The 18,850-nt window shown below is 22.7% G+C and overlaps 7 protein-coding genes across 7 annotated transcripts; 4 read left to right on the top strand and 3 right to left on the bottom strand.

Annotated features, from left to right (window-relative positions):
- Positions 1-1,509: 1,509 nt before the first annotated feature.
- Positions 1,510-2,591, top strand: PCHAS_1209700 (eukaryotic translation initiation factor 2 subunit beta, putative; the record flags this gene model as incomplete). Its single annotated transcript, XM_016798822.1, has 2 exons — positions 1,510-2,420; positions 2,516-2,591. The coding sequence occupies 2 exons, from the start codon at positions 1,510-1,512 to the stop codon at positions 2,589-2,591; spliced, it is 987 nt and encodes a 328-aa protein (XP_016654189.1).
- Positions 2,592-3,314: 723 nt separating this feature from the next.
- PCHAS_1209600 (ankyrin-repeat protein, putative) lies at positions 3,315-4,948 on the bottom strand (the record flags this gene model as incomplete). The annotated part of the gene is made up of 8 exons (XM_016798821.1): positions 3,315-3,379; positions 3,528-3,600; positions 3,742-3,792; positions 4,009-4,056; positions 4,163-4,360; positions 4,586-4,653; positions 4,813-4,849; positions 4,940-4,948. The coding sequence occupies 8 exons, from the start codon at positions 4,946-4,948 to the stop codon at positions 3,315-3,317; spliced, it is 549 nt and encodes a 182-aa protein (XP_016654188.1).
- Positions 4,949-5,355: 407 nt separating this feature from the next.
- On the top strand, positions 5,356-7,234 carry PCHAS_1209500 (MORN repeat protein, putative; the record flags this gene model as incomplete). Its single annotated transcript, XM_016798820.1, has 6 exons — positions 5,356-5,533; positions 5,685-6,233; positions 6,333-6,455; positions 6,561-6,650; positions 6,737-6,843; positions 7,130-7,234. 6 exons carry the CDS (start codon positions 5,356-5,358, stop codon positions 7,232-7,234), a joined length of 1,152 nt encoding a protein of 383 aa, XP_016654187.1.
- Positions 7,235-7,250: 16 nt separating this feature from the next.
- On the bottom strand, positions 7,251-8,049 carry PCHAS_1209400 (succinate dehydrogenase subunit 4, putative; the record flags this gene model as incomplete). The annotated part of the gene is made up of 3 exons (XM_016798819.1): positions 7,251-7,270; positions 7,491-7,552; positions 7,778-8,049. 3 exons carry the CDS (start codon positions 8,047-8,049, stop codon positions 7,251-7,253), a joined length of 354 nt encoding a protein of 117 aa, XP_016654186.1.
- A 2,623-nt stretch (positions 8,050-10,672) lies between these two features.
- Positions 10,673-15,517, top strand: PCHAS_1209300 (DNA2/NAM7 helicase, putative; the record flags this gene model as incomplete). The annotated part of the gene is made up of 1 exon (XM_738310.2): positions 10,673-15,517. One exon carries the CDS (start codon positions 10,673-10,675, stop codon positions 15,515-15,517), a length of 4,845 nt encoding a protein of 1,614 aa, XP_743403.2.
- A 656-nt stretch (positions 15,518-16,173) lies between these two features.
- PCHAS_1209200 (PI31 domain-containing protein, putative) lies at positions 16,174-17,034 on the bottom strand (the record flags this gene model as incomplete). The annotated part of the gene is made up of 1 exon (XM_016798817.1): positions 16,174-17,034. One exon carries the CDS (start codon positions 17,032-17,034, stop codon positions 16,174-16,176), a length of 861 nt encoding a protein of 286 aa, XP_016654185.1.
- A 991-nt stretch (positions 17,035-18,025) lies between these two features.
- On the top strand, positions 18,026-18,792 carry PCHAS_1209100 (ribosomal protein L43, mitochondrial, putative; the record flags this gene model as incomplete). Its single annotated transcript, XM_727751.2, has 2 exons — positions 18,026-18,361; positions 18,487-18,792. 2 exons carry the CDS (start codon positions 18,026-18,028, stop codon positions 18,790-18,792), a joined length of 642 nt encoding a protein of 213 aa, XP_732844.2.
- Positions 18,793-18,850: the final 58 nt, after the last annotated feature.

Genomic DNA, 18,850 nt, shown 5'->3' with positions numbered 1-18,850 from the left:
GGGATGGTATAGTTTATGATGCCCTTATATAAATATTTATACATATAAATAATTATATATAGAGAAAAAAAATAAAAACTAATATATAAGTTTAACAGTGAAGTGATATAATAAATATGCAAATACTATATGCATACAAAATAGTACGAAGAAAAACACAGGGCATATATACACTATAATTCAAGAGAAAAATATATAATATAAATTAATTCGAAATTTTCTATTGAATATAGATTAAAATTAAGAAAAAATTAAAATAATAAATAAATTTAAATAGGTTGAAAAAATATTTCTTGAATTTGGTCACCACAAATAGGAAACAGTAATATATGCCATTGCCATATTTAAAACCGTGTGGGGAATGCGTAATATATTTTGATATATGCTTTCCCTATAATAATTATATAGTCATATATATATATGCATTATTTACTTTTTATTTGCTTGCCCCCTTAAAATTTTTATATCTTTTAAAAAATATAGATATAAAAAAATAATAAAATTAACCGCGTTTTTTGTTTATTAAAATTGTTTAAATATAATAATTATATATGTTAACACCCCAAAACAATTTATTCTTTGGTTTTAATTACTTTTAAGCTTACTACAATTAGTATTATATATTTCCAAGTTATTATATTTTTTCCTACATAAATAAATCCTGCTTTTTTATAGGCATTTTTATATATTATTATTATATTAATTTTTTAAATATTAAAATTTATGAGTTTCGCTTTTTTGCGCACATTAACTATTATTATTTATTTGTGATATAATTATCAATATATTATTATATAATATATACTTATACATTCTTTCATTTATTTTTATAATTTAACTATATTCCTTATTATTCCTTACACCCTTTTTTGCATATCTATTGCTATTTTTCTTATATTTTTAAAACAGTTTTTATAGTTTTACAAATAAATACCATGTATATATTTAAAAGTTTGTACTAAACAAGTGAAAAAAAAAAAACAGTATAAATTAATCTGCATACATATATAACTATATGTACTATATGCATTTCAAATGTAGAATATTTTATATCTACATATTCATGTTCGTTAGCTTTATTATTGTTTCATATATATTTTAAAAGAATATTTTTATTTAAAAATAAAAAAATATAACAATTAATAGTATACTTATAAAACACACAGCAAAGCTCCTAGTGTGGATATAAGAAAGTTTGAAAAAATATATAATGATATAAATATCTGAACAACCCTAAATTATATGTTTATATAATATACATACCTATAACCAATCTTATTCCTATAGTTAAGAATATTATAAAATAATAAATTTTTATAAAGTTTATTATTTTTCATCTATTATAAAGTCAAAAATAAAACCAAGTTTGATATAGAAATTATTTGGACGAGCCAATATCAGTTTACTTTTACATTTAAAAAAGCTAGTCCTAAATATATAGCAAGTACATATTGTTATCAAAAGATAATTGATATAAAGAAATAGTATAATTTAATAAGATATATAAAAATGGAAGAGAAAATTGAAGAGCAAATCGAAGAGAAAGTTGAAGAGAAGGTAGAAGAGCAGGTTGAAGAGAAAGTGGAAGAGCAGGTTGAAGAGAAGGTAGAAGAAAATGTTGAAGAGAAAGTTGAAGAGAATGTTGAAGAAAAAGTTGAAGAAAATGTTGAAGAGAAGGCTGAAGAAAAAGTAGAAGAAAAGGCTGAAGAGAAGGTAGAAGAACATGTTGAAGAGAAGGTAGAAGAAAAGGCTGAAGAGAAGGTAGAAGAAAAGGCTGAAGAGAAGGTAGAAGAGAAGGCTGAGGAAAAGGCTGAGGAAAAGGCCGAAGAAATAGTAGACGAAAAAGTTGAAGATGCCAGTAAACCCTTTATTGATATTGACAAAGTAAATGATGAAGCAGCGCAATTATTTGATTTTGGTGAAAAAAAAAAAAAAAAAAAGAAGAAGGAAGTTGTAAATAAAGTTGAAGTTATTATAGATGGTACCGGAAAAGTATTTGAAAAAGGTGCAGTATATCCATATGAAGAATTATTACATAGAATTCAAGATTTAGTTAATAAACATAATATAGATTTATGTATATCAAAAAAATATACAATAAAACCACCACAAGTTGTTAGAGTTGGTTCAAAAAAAGTAGCATGGATTAACTTTAAAGATATATGTACAATTATGAACAGAAATGAAGAGCATGTCTTTCATTTTGTTCTTGCAGAATTGGGAACTGAAGGATCTATAGCAGGAGAAGGACAATTAGTTTTAAAAGGAAAGTATGGGCCTAAACATATTGAAGCATTGTTAAGAAAATATATTACAGAATATGTTACTTGTCAAATGTGTAAAAGCCCAAATACTGCTATGGAGAAAGATAGTAGAACAAGACTTTTCCATCAACATTGCAATGCTTGTGGAGCAAAAAGGTTATTACTCTTTTTTTATTTGTATATATTTTATGTATTTTTATTTTATTTATAATTTTCTTCAATTTATTTTCCTTTTTTTTTTTTTAATGCAGATCTGTTACTACTATCAAGAGTGGTTTCCATGCTCTTGGAAGAGGAGAAAGAAGAAAAGCAAAACACACAAACTAAGGATAAATATATACAAGTATTATGTTGAACTAATTTAACTACGCATAAATATCTGACGATCTTTAAATAAAATAAAAAAATATAATTTTTTTTGTTTTGTGTTATATAAAAAATCAATATCAAAACTTGTATAAAACTTAAAACTAACAATAGGTTTTCAAGTAGAAGGCGTATGAAATTTGTATAATTAAGGAATATATATATACAGAATTAAAATAAATGTCTAGAATAATTAAATCCATGTATTTACATATTTATATTTATTTATATGTATCAATGTGTGCACTTCAATTCATTAAATAATTTACTTTGAGGTAAATGCAAAGTAAATTTTGTACATAATATTTTCATCATATTTCTATATATACATGTTATTTGCCATTGATTTACATTTGGCCAATTGATATTTATCGGCAATTTTTTTCATGCATACCATGACTATTTATGGTTAAGAATATTTACTAAATATTTATTTGCTCATTATTAGCATTTTTAATTTAACACCAACTTCCCAATATTTTTATAATTTCCCTTTTTTGTTTAATATTTTACATATATCAATGAAGCTTAAGGCGTTAGTCGTCTTTTAAATGTGGCGAAAGTTGTCAAAATAAATAATTAGGTACATTATTTTTAATTGTATATATAAAAATAAAGTTATTTAAAAAATAAATTATAAAATAGGGTTTAGTCATAAAGATTATACATATTTTTAACATAGTTTTATTCACAAGTTTCCTTATCCTCATTTGTCAAATAATTTGCATTTTTGACAATTAGCTCGTTGCCTAAATATATGAACAATATAAAAATAAATAAATATATATGTGTGCATCAATAAGTAGAGATATAGGTCCAAACGATGTCTAATTTAAAAAAATATATCCCACATAAATTGGTAAATAGTAAAATTATATTCCTTTTTAATTTTCATACTTTTATATAATATATATGAAGATAATTTTGTTCTCCCCATAAAATCGGCATAATCATAAACAGTTGCATTGTTCTACAAAAAAAAATAAATAATTATTTCTGTTAATAAAAAAAACGATAATTATATTAATTTGTCATATTATCTAGCTATTTGTTCATAATATTATTTTTCTTCAATATATATTATTTAAATATTAAGAAAGTTTAAATTTACGTTGTCTTTTATTTGAACATTGGCGCCATTCTCTATCAACAATTTTGCAATCTAAAAAAAGGGCATTTTAAATTTGTAGGTTAAATCGTTTTTTTGTGAAACATGCAATTATGCATAAAATGGTGAGCTAATAATTTATTTGTAAAGGTTTTAATAAATTAGTATATAAAAGTGTGCCGCAAAAAAGTATGTTTTTATTGGCATAGGTATACAAGTAGCCATATGTATATATATTTATATGCGGGTAAAATAATATAGCAATATTACTTCATAATGTTTATTTATTATGGCATAAAAAATAGGTGATTGTCCTTCCTAAAACAAAAAATGTTATAAGGATGATATATTATTATATATGAGCTGTATATATTATAAATAATAAAAATGACGATTTTATTTTTTCACAATTTTTATTTTTAACATTATCCATAATATTTATATTGGCATTATTTTCAATAAGGAATTTAGCGATGTTTAAATGGCCATATTTGACACAAATATGTAGAGGGGATATTCCATTTGCGTCTTTATGATTAATATTACTTCCTTTCTTTAAAATTATTCTTGCAATTTTTAAGTTTCCATTTCTACAACTATACCAAAAAGCTGTCCTATTGTGCTGTTGTAATAATGTGAATAAAATGATTGGAAAAAAAATAAAGAATAAAAAAATATGAATAAACAGCTGTTTTTGTTTATAATTCGGATTAAAAATGTGCATGGGTAATGAATTTCAATTGAAAATAGCTACCCGACTGGTGTATATATTTATACATATTTGTTTGCACCATGATTTTTTTCTTTTATGAATAGTATGTCTACAGAAGCCCGTTTTTCAACATACCGGGGGTTGCACATAATCTCCTAACGGAATTTGCAATTTAGACAAGATAACGACATCTTCGTAAACACCTACACAATAAATTATTAGATATTAAATTTTTGTAAAAACAAAAAATTAATATAATAAATGAATAATGGATAAAAAATAAGAATAAAAAATATGATATAAAGCGGAATAGGGGCGAAGAATATCGAAAAAATAGCAGAAAGGTAATAATGCGGTATTACCCTTTTTCGCAGCTACGAGCAACTTTATTCTCTCCTCCTGAAATAAAAAAATATATTTTTTTGTTTTTGATAAAAAATAAAATGATTTATATGTATAATGAAAAATATATCTATAATAATGCTTAACAGTTGCCATGGCTTTTGCAAATTTTTCTTTAGCGTATTAAGTGGATTTTCGAAAAAAATTATAAATAATTCCAATTTTTATTAAAACATTTTTTAAGTTATTTTTTATTATACTATTTATATTTTTTATTTATTTCTTATTTTTTCTTTTTGTTGTAGCTAGTTATTTAATATAGCTTTTTGCACATACACGCAATATATACACAATTTTGCTGAGTAAATTTGCATTTTATTCTTTGTGTCTATATGGAGAAAAACATACACATAAAAATATAAATATTGTAGAATATCTATCTATATATATAAAGGAATATTTTCTATTTGTTTGTTACAATAGGGAAAAAATGTCTAACACTTCAAATGGATTTTATTTTGTTTAAAAAAAATTCTTATACTTATTAAGAAAAAAATATAAAAATGGCAAAAAATAAAAATAAGAAAAGTAAATTGAAGTTATTCAAAGATGATGGTATACCATCAACTTCATTGAAAAACTATACAGGAATAGGAACTGTAATATTTTACCCTTGTAAAAATTATAAGACACAAGAAAAATATTATGGAAATTTTTTACTTGGAAAAAAACATGGATATGGTTGCCATTTATAATTATTAAGATATATTTATATTTTTGCATTATATACACATTTTAAAAAGTGTTTGTTACCAGCATACTTTATTTTTCCCACTTTTAAATTTGTTTAATATATTTCAAAATATTTATTATTACATTTTTTCTTTCGAAGGGGAGTATGAATATTTGAATGGAGACCTTTATCAAGGGTCATTTGAACATAACAAAAAAAACGGGATAGGAACATATTTTTTTAATAACTATACAAACAAAAAAAAAGGAAATAAAAAGATTAGAGAAACAAGCCAATCTAGTAATAATGAGGAAAGCGAAAATGAGTCAAATGAAAGTATGTCAGAAGGAAGCAAATCCAAGAGTAGTGAAAATTTAGACAACAAAGAGGAGGAAGAGAGTGAAGAGAGCGAAAGCGAGGGAAGCGAAAGTAAGGGGAGTAAAAGTGAAGATGAGAAAAGCAAAAGTGAGGAAAGCAAAAGTGAGGAAAGTAAAAGTGAGGAAAGCGAAAATGGGGAAAGCGAAAATGAGGGAAGCGAAAATGGGGAAAGCGAAAATGAGGGAAGCGAAAATGAGGGAAGTAAAAGCAAAAAAGATAGCGAAAAGGAACGCAATAAAAAAAAGAAAAAACTAAGTGAAAAGTTGCTAAGTCTTATGCAAGATTCGAATAAGTTGAAAACTAAAAAAGAGATTACATGCAATACAAAAGGTAATTATATTGTTATACATTTTGATGATATGTACAAGTTTGAACATTTTATGTATTGTCATTAATAATTTTTGAATTCTATTTGAATATTTTATACAGAAGGGAAAAGTTATTATTATGGAAATTATTCCAACGGAATGAAGCACGATGAAGGTTTGATGGTGTATAAAAATGGAGACGTATATGTGGGTACTTGGAGGTTTGGAAAAAAGAATGGATATGGTAATACTTATATATCACAAATAAACATTATAGAATAAATATGACAATTAATATGAATATATGCAAGGGTTTTTATTGTTGTTCATTTTTTGTTTATAAATGTAGGAAAATATATATACAAAAAGTGCAAAAGTGTATTAGAGGGGCATTGGGAAAATGGCTATTTATCTCATGGGAAATGGATATTACCAAATGGTTTGCATTATTTAGTATGCATAGCATGTTTCGCCATTTCATTTGACCGTTTCATCTTAATCTAATTTTCTACTTATTAAATTTAGGAACCTATTTTATTGGAAACTTCAAAAATAATGAACCAATAGGTGATGGAGTATGGTATTTTAAGGATGGGGCACAATTAAATGTTCATTATTATAAAGACGAAAAGGTAAGAATAATATAATAAGATAATAAAAAAAACGTTTACAAAAATATTTAAAAATAGTATTAATATTTCCAAATGATTCTTATAATAGTAAACCAATTTATGTATCATTTTAATTATGTTATTTTTGATGAGTTTATTTTTCTTTCTATATATATTTATATAATTTTCGTCAGATATGCTATATATATTACTAACATTAAAAAATATAATAATAAAAAAATATTTTTAAGCAATAATATAAATAAAATGTATACATAATACACAAACAAAATTATTTTATTCACAGAAATATAAAAAAAAAAACGAACAAACAAATAAAAAAACGAGTGATCTGGATGTTTGTTTGAACTGTAAGCCATTATATATCACATATACAAGATCCTCATTTTGAGAGAGTTGCTATTCCTTTATTTCTTTTTATAAGCCACTAAAAAGGAAGGGAAAAAAAGAAAATAATTTATATAGATATGTAACCACAATATATGTATATATAATTTATGTATGTTCATACGTGTCTATACAATATATACAACATTTAAAAGCAAAAACAAATTAAAGTACATTTTTTTTATAAACTTGATAATTAAATTTAAAAATATGATGTAAGCATAATAGCACATATAAATGTAAAATTCCTTATATCTTACTTTTAACATCTAATGATGAAATTCTATTTTTTTTCTTGTTTTTTATATGCTCATAATACATCCTATAATTTGGGAAAAAAAAAAAAAATTAATTAATACGAGTAAGAAAGATAAAATATGCACATACTATGTTACAATGAACAAACATCAAAATTTTCAACTCGAAAAAAACAAATTATGTATAAATATGATACTATAGAAGCTACTATATAACTTCTATAGATTGAAATGTATTGAAGACATACAAATTTAATGTGTCTTTTGCATGCATATATAATATATCTTACCAGTTAATGCTTATGGTTAATCCAGTGAGACATACTAAAAATCCATAGTACATATATAATATTTTCATGTTTTTATATCTTGATGTTGAGGATTTAAATTTATGTATGTAATATAAGACGGTGACAAATAATAATATTATGGCTCCATTGATTGCTTGGAAGTATTTGTCGACTCCAGTCCCGAATATTTTATTTGATAAGGATTTGAAACCGTCTGATATTGATTCTCCGAGGCCCTTTTTTTTTTTAATGATATTTAATTTTAACTTCATTTTCGAAAAATTATTTATATATTATAAATGAATAGTATAGTAACTTTTTGATAAGAAATAATTATTGTATGTTTTATTTGTAAAAAATATATAAGCCCTATTAAGCTATATATATATATTACTTTTTTTAATATATCAAAGTTTTTTTCTTTTGAAATTATAAAAATTTGTTTATTAAAACATAATATTTTATGTTATTCTTATTTTTTCATGTAATTTTTCGTTTTTTTTATTCTTTTAACAGGATATTTAACGTTTTTTTATAATTTTAGTCTTATTTTAATTATAAAAACAAAATAATAATATATATTTTTGCTTGTTTTTTTTATTAATATTAAATTATATATTTTTATTGATTTTAATACATAAAAAACATTTTTTATAGAATCATAATTTTTATTTAAGAATAATATTAAATATATTTATATATTCTATATTTGTAAAAAATAATATTTTATGCTTATAAAAAATAACAAATATTTTTCAACATACAAATAACATAAAAATACAATTTTATTATTGCGTATTATTGCATATTTTTTTATTTTTATATATAGCTATGTAGCTATATATATATTAAAATAGTAATGCACATGCACGTATTTTGTATGTCGATTATAACCCCGATTTTGTTTTAGAAAAATACAAAATATAAAAAAAAGAACGAAACAATTTAATTTATTGTATTACATAAACATGCTTGTTATTAATTGTAATATTATTAAAAATTATATTTTTTTGAATTTGTAAAAAATTTTTATATTTACGACATCCCTCAAAAAATATTTGGTACTACCAATAATAGTATATTAAAGTCGTCTAATATATTTTTTTGTTTTTCATTAAACTCAAACAACTGTATAATACAACAAAAAATAAACATTACTGTTTCAATAAATATCAAATAATATTTTTTTTAATATTATTTATGTATTTTCTATATATTATTATTATTATTACGTTTTGACTAGCTATACAAAATTATATTGTATATCAATTTTTTGCTTTGTTCAAATAGCACCATTCTATTTTGCTACCAATTATATTTATTTAAAATAAAAAAAAAAATAAATATATTTTATAAAAATATATACAAAATATATTTGTTCGCAATTTTTGGGATTCTATATATTTATTGTTTTAAATACTTTCAATGAAATATGTTACTTTTTCTTTATAAATTTTTTAGTAGCAAAAAAAGTAATTTTTGTTGATTTTTTTTTATAAAATTTTAACAAAATTATTATTACATGCTTAGTATAATATTGCTACTGCTCGTATACAAAAAAGAGGGATCATATATTTTTTTTTTAAATTAAATTAATTTTTTTTTTTTCGTCTTTTCTTCCTATATTTTTGCTGTATTGGTAGTATAATTATATTTGGGGGGTATATTTAATTTTTATATTAATATGTTCCCATTCAAATAAAGACAATCTTACTATTAAATAAATATATACAAATACTTGATAAAAATAAAATTAAAAGATCGTAAAATTTGGCGTAGTCATTACTAAGGTTTAATATGAGTAGCTATGCTATAGTTAATATGCGGTTAATATGTGGCTAACATAAATGAATTGCAAATTCTGAATGGCCAGGTTTGTCGGCAAATTTTATGGGAATAAAAATTTGAATATTATATACTCTTCAAGCTTTGTTGAAATGATATTTTATTTTCTTCCTGATTTGCGCTACTTTTATATATCCCTAATATACCATTTATGTAGTTGATAAAGGGAAATTTATTTTCTATATATTAATAGAATAAATTTATAAGTAGTTTATCAATCTAGCCTTGCATTCCGTTCAAAACAAAAACATTATCATTATTACGATATATTCTGCTTATTCTACTAAATGGGTTTATAATTTTTAAATATTATACTTCATTAAAATTGAAGGTGTTTATATATTTTCAACTAATTTAACAATGGAGTATGTATAATACATTTATACATGTTTCATATAAAGAACATTCTTTTTATTTCTCTAGCATTTGTAAAATATTGTATTGGCTGAAAAAATATATAATATAGTAATACCCATTTTAATTAAAGTAATGATGTTGTAAATAATAAAACAAAAAAATATATATATTATTTATGGGGGTATAAAATAAATTAATAAAGTATTAAAAATTTTTTGCCTTATTATTACGCATATTAGTTTTCCAAAAAACATGAAAAGTGGCAAAAAAAATGATAAAAAAATAAATAAAATACGAAAAAAAAAAATTTTTTAATATGCATTCCTTTCGCTGTTTTTTTCTATCTAAAATTGTTCGCAATAATATATATAAGTAGTGAATAGGAAATGGGAAGTTTAACAAAATGGGGTGTATTGATAAATATAGCAAAATAAATAATTCCATAAGTTATTGAAAAATGCGATTAAGAAATATTACTCTATATTGCTCGCTTTTTTCATGCTATTATATATGCATATTAATATATTTGAGGAAAAGAATGTTTATATTTAAAATAATTTGATTATTTATTTTCCCTTTTAAGAACAACGGAGTTTTATTCTACAAAATCTACAAAGTGTAGTATGCCTATACATATAATATGCTTGAAGGTATTATGTATGGTAAGATTCAAAATATAAAAGTAAAATAAACATGCTTTGTGAAAAAATGTGGGAACGATGGGATGACGAATATTTTATAAAGGTATTTTTCAACTGGGATATATTTTTGAAATATGCTGAAGATAATGAATTTCATGAGTTAGAAGAAAATATAAAAAATGAAAATATAGATTTAAATAAAGATGAACATGAGAATAAAACTAGTGATGAAGTATTGTTAATATTGCAATCATATATTATAGAAAAAAAAAATACATATATTGATGTTTCAGATTATTTAGTTAATATAATATTAAGGTGGAATTATTATACTAGCTTACGAAGTGAAAATAATTTAAATATATGTTCTGTAAAAAATCGATTAAAAATTGATATAAATATAAATACACTACCATCTGTTTATAAAAGTTTTGAAGAATATTTTTATTCGTATTTTCCGTTATTTTTAATAGAAACACAACAATTAATAAACAATAAAAAAGAAAATGAAAGTTTAAAAGAATTTAATATTAATATTATACATGATTTAAAAGAAATGTATAATTATGAATTTCATATTAGTATACCTTTTGATGAGTTAGTCTTTTCCAATATATTTTATGGAGACTTAATTTTGTTACGATTTGTTCCGAAGAAAACAGAGAAGCACGATTTAGTTTTTACATCTACACACTCATCTTTGAAAAAGAAAGACGACAACCCAACGGATACCCAAGTTGAAAATGATATAGATAATTTGGAAGAATGCTCATCAAATGAAACGGATGATGAGGAAAATGAAATACTAAGTAATAAGTCTTTGGAAAAGTGTAAATCGGTGGAAGACAAGGAAGAAACAGGTACAATGGCTGGTGGAGAGAAAAAAGAAAATGGTGATGGTAGTAATGTAGAAAACGCTATACAAACGATAAAAAAAGAAGAAATGAATGACAAAAATAATGGAAATATTTATATGGTGAGAAAATATTGTGTTAGACATTTACTTGGATTTGTAGTTGGGAAAAATAAAGAAAAAATTAAAATAAAATTTAATTTAAATTTTCGAAATTTTGATATTATTGATAAAGTACGAAAATGTATAATATATGATATATTTAACAAAGATCAATTAAATAATTATTCTCTTCGAATTTCCAAAGTTACAAACTTAATATCAACACTTAGACAATTTAACTATCTATTCAATTTTAGAAATTCTTCAATAATTAGCGAGATTATAGAAACTCAAGAAGGAGAAAGACGAGGGTCAAAAAAGGGAACCCATACAGACACAGATGAAAATGTTGAGAAATCAAACCATATTTTATCATCAAATAATTTGATGACAATAAAAAAGCGAAAATGTGAAGATGTCACAAATGAATATACTAATGAGGAGTCTGGAAAAATTGTGAAAATAAAAAAAACAGAATTATCTCAAATAGAAGTTAGTAAAAAAAGAAATAATAATTTGGTTGAAGAAGATAAAGAATTAGATCAAGAACTGGTTGAAGAAATGGAGCTAAAAGAAAAAATCAGGAACCATTTAAGTAGAGAAAAAATATTACAATATAATTTTGACGAAATTAAGAACGAAAAAGTAGAAGAAAATAGAGTTGAGAATTTTGACAAATTCGAAACGTTTGAAACGTTTGAAAAGTTTGAAAAGTTTGAAAAGTTTGAAAATTTCAAAATGGATGAGTTAGGAAATGTGAATGACCAATTTGAAGGGTTTTGTTACATACCAACTTTACTAAAAAATAAATTTTTTAATATATATAATAATTGTCAATTACGTGCTATAAATAATAGCATTTTAAATGATGGGGTGACATTAATTCAGGGTCCTCCAGGTACTGGAAAAACCACAACCATTTTGGGAATAATTAGTGCTTTAATTTTTTATCAAAAAGTTGAAGAAAATAAAATAGAAAATACGGATTTAGTAAGAAAAACAAATATGGATATAAAGCAAACGGATGAAGATGATAATAATGAAGACGAGTTAGGATGGATTGTAACTTCAGACAAAAGAGAAACACAAAAAAGTCCTTATGGATGGATAAATTATGATAAAAAAAATGATTATTGTTACTTTAATGAAAATTGTTTTGATGCTTTAGAATATGATGATTTTTTTGATAACTATCCTGAAAATAGACAAATGAATAAAACAAGTACTTTTTATTTTAATAAAAATAATAAAAAAGAATATAAAAATGCATATGCTATACATCTAAGTATTATGAATGCATCAAGTCAGGTCTTAAATTTTGGCACAAATGGAGATACGAATGAAAATGAGAATACAAATGAAGAAGATAAACATAAAAATAATGAAAATCGAATTAAAAATTTAATAAGTTTAGCAGAAACGTTTCATAATTCATATGTAAATAATAAAGACTATACAGGAACAAATTTAAATACTATTGAAAAGGATAGTAAGCCAAATGAAAAATCGAGCTATCCATTTTATGTTAGTGATAGGAATAGGAAATTTTCTAAATTATCAGTAGAGGACGATAAGAAAAAAATGAATGTAAAAAAAACAAAACAAATAAAAAATAAAAAAATTCTTGTATGTGCACCATCTAATGCAGCAATTGATGAAATACTTCGACGATTGGTTTCATCGGATTCAGGAATTTTAGATGAAGATGGAAATTTATTTAATCCTATAGTTACTAGAATTGGTGGAAATGTGAGTTCTGATTTATTAGAATTTAGTTTAGAATTTAAAGAACAGTTATTTTTATATTTAAATAAAAAAGATGATAATAAAATATATAAACAAAATTTATTAAAAACATCAACAATTATATGTTCAACATTATCATCAAGTTCAAATATTTCATTAACAAATTATATAAATTATTTTGATGCTATAATAATTGATGAAGCATCACAAGCTATCGAATTAGATATTTTAATACCTTTGTCTTTTTCATGTAAAAAAATAATTTTAGTAGGAGATCCAAAACAATTGTCAGCAACAGTATTTTCTTTATTTGCTAAAAAACATAATTACTCTAGATCTTTATTTGAGCGTTTACAAAAAATATATAAATTTAATAAATCTAAATATAATTTATTATCTATTCAATATCGAATGCATCCAGATATTTCTCACTTTCCTAACAAGCATTATTATAAAAACAAAATTCAAGACGCTAATTATTTTTTATTTGTATTGTTAAAAGAGTTGGAAATAAAAAAATATACTAAGCAGCTATTAGTAGATGATGATGAGAAAAAAAAAAATATGAAATATATTTTAACGGACTTAAATTTATCAAAATTTATAGAAAACCAATTTGGAAATTTACCCCCAAATTTTAATGATATATTATTATGTCAAAAGAATGAAGAAAATTTTCATTGGTTTTTTATTCCCTTATTACAACATTGTGTTTTTTATGATATATCTTTTTCAAAACAAAAAAAAATAAAAAATTCATATATCAACATACATGAAAGTGAAATAGTTTTACAATTTTTAGAATTCCTTCACTATATATTTACTTCAGAAAATGTTAAAGAGTGGTATAAAAAAATTGGTATTATAACTCCTTATGCAGCTGAAAAATATTTCTTAAAAAAAGCTTTAAAAGTTTTTTTCGAAAAAAAAGGATATAAAAATAATGTTTCAAATTTTATAGATATAGGAACAGTTGATGGATTTCAAGGAACAGAAAAGGACATCATTATATTTGTGTGTGTTCGTACTAGTGGTGTTTTTAAAAGAAATGAAAAAAAAAATAAAAATAATCTTACTATAGAAAATGAGCTAGCTAATTCGTCTAATAATGATATGCCCATAAATGAAACAAAACTCGAAGACAATGTAGAATCTCAATCAGTATATGAACAAACTGAATCGGAAGGGGATGAACAAATGGATGATTCAAATCCATTTTTTTCAAATTATAAACGTTTGAATGTTGCTTTAACACGTGCTCGATATAATTTATTTATTTTTGGAAACTGTTCGTTTTTAAACAAATGTGATGCATGGAGTCAAATCATAGAGCATTATAAAATAAATAAAAAAATTATTAAAATTAAAAAAAAAAAATATTTGAAAAAAATGAAAATATTATCAGAAGATATAAATGAAGATCATATATTTGATAATAAAAATGAAATAATAAATAAAAAAATTGAAAATTCATTTTATAATAAAAATATAATTGATTATAATTTTATTCCAATCAATGAAAATGAGAATGAAACATTTAATTTAAAAGATTTTATTAACTCTTTTGATAAAAACAGTGGTAAACAAAATGATTTGGAAAATAATGCATATAATGAAGGGGATGTAAATTCTAAACCAAATGATAAAAATGGATATTTATTGGAAGATAATATAAAAACATATAAAGAATTTGATGAAAAAGAAATTAACGATTTCTTTAAAGAATTATATAATGATAATTTTGATAAGGAAGATAGTATATCTTTACAAGAAAAAGATGAAGAACAATTTGATGATGAAAATGTTGTCAATGATAATGGGTTTAAAGAACGAAAGGAAACATTTACTAATGATTTACAAATGAATATATATAATAATGAAAAAAAAAATGTAATAACAAGATCATCTACAGTTAACAATGATTTAGAACAAGCAGATACGAATCCAGTTGTAAATAACATAACTGAAAATAATTCAGTGATTAATAACAATTCAAATGGTGAAGATAATGTGGCAAATTTAAAAAATGATGATAAAGGATTGTTAAACGTAACACAAGATCGTAATAATATTTTACATATAAAGAATAATAATTATTTTATTGACACACTTAATAATTTTTGTAAAAAGAATGCAGGACTCCTTTTTGCAGTGAACTGTATTTTGCCAAAATTTTCAAACACCTTTTTACATTAATCACCATATTAATTTGAAATGAAAATGAAGAAAAGTTTGAAGGAAATATTTGATTTTATTTTACTTTTTTAGAGTAATCAATAGCTAATTTTATTAAATAAAATATAGTGTATGGCACCAGATTGCTACACCATTTCCTTTTTATGTTTCTTTTAATGGTTTGAGTTTATATTTTAAATTATTAATCCTCTTTACGCATATGCAAACATATAGATATAAGCATATGCATATTATTATAATATTTTTTTTGTAAAAATGCTCTTCATGAGATTGCATATTCCATATTTTTATTTAGATTATTTATTTTTCAATTCTATTTGCATATTGGCTATACAAACCTATTATTTTAGTGTAAAATTGTGAATACAATTAACTTTATATTTAGCTGAGTAAAAGGGAAAATTCCCTATACTCATATAGTTTAAATTAATATTGTGTCAAAAATGTAAGCATACGTGTGTGGAATATATTTTGCTGAAAATGCATACAAAAAAAAAGCTAGCTAGCTAGCCATATAAAATTATTTTACCCTTTTAATATATGTATAAGCCTAATATAAATAAAGGGTAAAACGGTTTTAAAAATAGTATTATTGAAGGTGATATATAAAAATTTTGTAAAAAAAAAAAATGAATAATACAGATGTTGTATAAAAATTAGAAAGGGAAATTGTTTTGAAATTCAAAAGGATTTATATCGGCATTTGGTTCATTTCCAAACGGACCAATAGGATCATAACGTAAGTTTTGCGGATTAAAAAATTTATTATTTGGTCCTACAAATAAGCCATCAGGTTTTAAAATATGATTACCATTTTTAAAATCAGGTATTAAATTTTGTCTTATTATTGGGTTTTTATCATCAAAATGATCATCATTAAAATTTTGAAAAACACGTGATTGTTCTGATAAATTAGAATTATTCATATTATTTTTATGCCCATTTGTTTCAATAATAAGACTATTAATTTTTTTTTTTTGTTTATTATCATTATTTTGCATATTAAATAATATATGTGTTTGACATAATTTTATTAATTTGGGTATGTTTAAATTTATTTTTTCTTTATTTGTTACACATTCTTTATTATTTTCATTTATATATTCATCCATATTTATCGTAATCGAATGTACATTTGATGGTTTTTCTACATTAATTATTTGAATAACTAATGAGTTTTCGATTTTCAATATATTTAAATTGTAAGTAGCATTTTCATTGCTTTTTTTATTTGTATATAAAAAATTATAATTGTTTGAATTATTTTTCCATTCTGGATCTATTAATAATTTACTTATAAAAAATTTATTACTTGTACTATCTGGGGTATATTTTATATATCCATTTGAAATTTGTATATTCTTATCTTCATTATATTTACATTCCTTTTCTTTATTTAATTTGTAAGTAAAATCATTATCTAAAATAAACCCATGGATAAATAAAACAAAAGCATCTTCCCTTTTTAAATCTCCAAACAATTGTATTAGCTCTTTGAATGTTTCACACTCTTCCATTTAAAAGACAAAAAAAAATGACTTAGTACAAAAAGAGGAAATACTATTAAAATTGAAAATATTTATTTCAGTTTACGAACTGATAAAAATCATGGAAAATTATGTTATGAATTGAATAAATAAGGGTATGAAAATGTTGAGAATTTGTAATTATGCAATTTATTTTATACGCCTTTATTTTTATATATAATTTGAAGTCTTCCTTTTTGCAAAAACATTAAAAAGGAAAAATATGAAAAAATAAATAAAAGTCTTCGATATATTACTTTTTTCTCATAACTTATAAAATGTTTTATTCTTTGGTTGAATAAAAATATAAAAGTTAATGTAAAAAGTACAATAAAAAAACAACGTGATAATAAATGGTGGCTATTTTCAATTATATAGAAATATTTTGTTATGACTTGATAAAATACTAATTCAAAAATATAGCTTTCCTTTGGGATTACTTTTTTTATGGTATATCAATGGTGTAAAAACTTATTTTAATTTTTTTTTGTAAGATAATATACGAACAAAATAATGAATTATTCAAAGGGTTAACAAAAAAATTGAAAAAAAAAAAAAAAAAATATAGCTACACTATTTGTACATATGCATATATGAATATCCATTTTTTTCGATATTTTATTTTAAAAAATTGTCATTTTTTCATTTTTGGGAAAGCAAAATGTATTATTAATTATATATTTTTTTTGCATTTTTTTGAAGGTATATTTTTTTCGTAATAATTCATGCTTAATTTTATTTCCTTTGTTAAAAATGCTACATGTTTAAATAAATAGTAAGTATTTGGAAAGAAAACCCATGATTGTATTCCCTACTTATATCAATAAATTTTACATGCAATATATATGAATGTATATATATTTATGGATATGTAAAATGCAGGGATTATATAAAATATATGGGGATATATACACACGCACATATGAGTAGGGTAAAAATATTGTAGCTGTTTTTTTTTTTTTTTTTTTTGCTAACCAAAACAATGTGCTCAAATGGTGTATATCAATTAAAAAAAATTTTACTAAGATATAGTGAAACTGGGCATAGTAGCAGAAATGTAAGATTTTTTTTGAGATTTATTTTACCAGACTATAAAGAAGAAAATAAACATTTGAATTTTGAAATTCATCATGAACAATATGAAGAACCACTAGCTACATTTGAATATATAAATAATAGTAGATATGAAATATCCTTAAAAGATATTAAATCGAAGCACATTGTTGATATTATTAACTTATATAAAGACAGTGCTGGGAATACAGACTTTTTAAAACATGGAGGCCCAAAGGTTTATTCAAATAGACGAACTATTCAAGTAAGTTAAAAAATTGTTCTTTCTATTTTTTCCTTTAGCTTAGTAAATCGTGTAATGCACTTCAAATAATGTTCATACACACATTTTTCATTTGGCAATTTACGTATCACCATTTTGTTGTTTAGGGTTTATGGTGTCCTAGCATATATAGCGAGTTAAATGCCATTTCATACTTAAAAAAAAAGAAAAAAAATAATATTAAATTGCCAAAATATACAAGAGAAAGCTTAAATTTAAATCATGATGTTATAAAGGGAAATGGGAGATGGGGGAATGAGAATTTATTTCCTAAAGGTTTTGATCAGAAATATTTAAAAAATATTTTTTGTTTTCCATTTGAGGATAGTTTACCAAAAAAAAGGGAAGGAGAATACACTGATGACACAAAGGAACCGCATATTAATTCCTTTTACAAATTTTATAAAGCTTAAAAATTTTCACAAAAACATGAAGATATTACAAAGTAAAATATAGAATGGACAAATGATT

This window comes from Plasmodium chabaudi, assembly GCF_900002335.3.
Source record: "Plasmodium chabaudi chabaudi strain AS genome assembly, chromosome: 12".
Taxonomy (NCBI): domain Eukaryota; phylum Apicomplexa; class Aconoidasida; order Haemosporida; family Plasmodiidae; genus Plasmodium; species Plasmodium chabaudi.
This window is presented reverse-complemented; position numbering and strand designations above follow the sequence as displayed.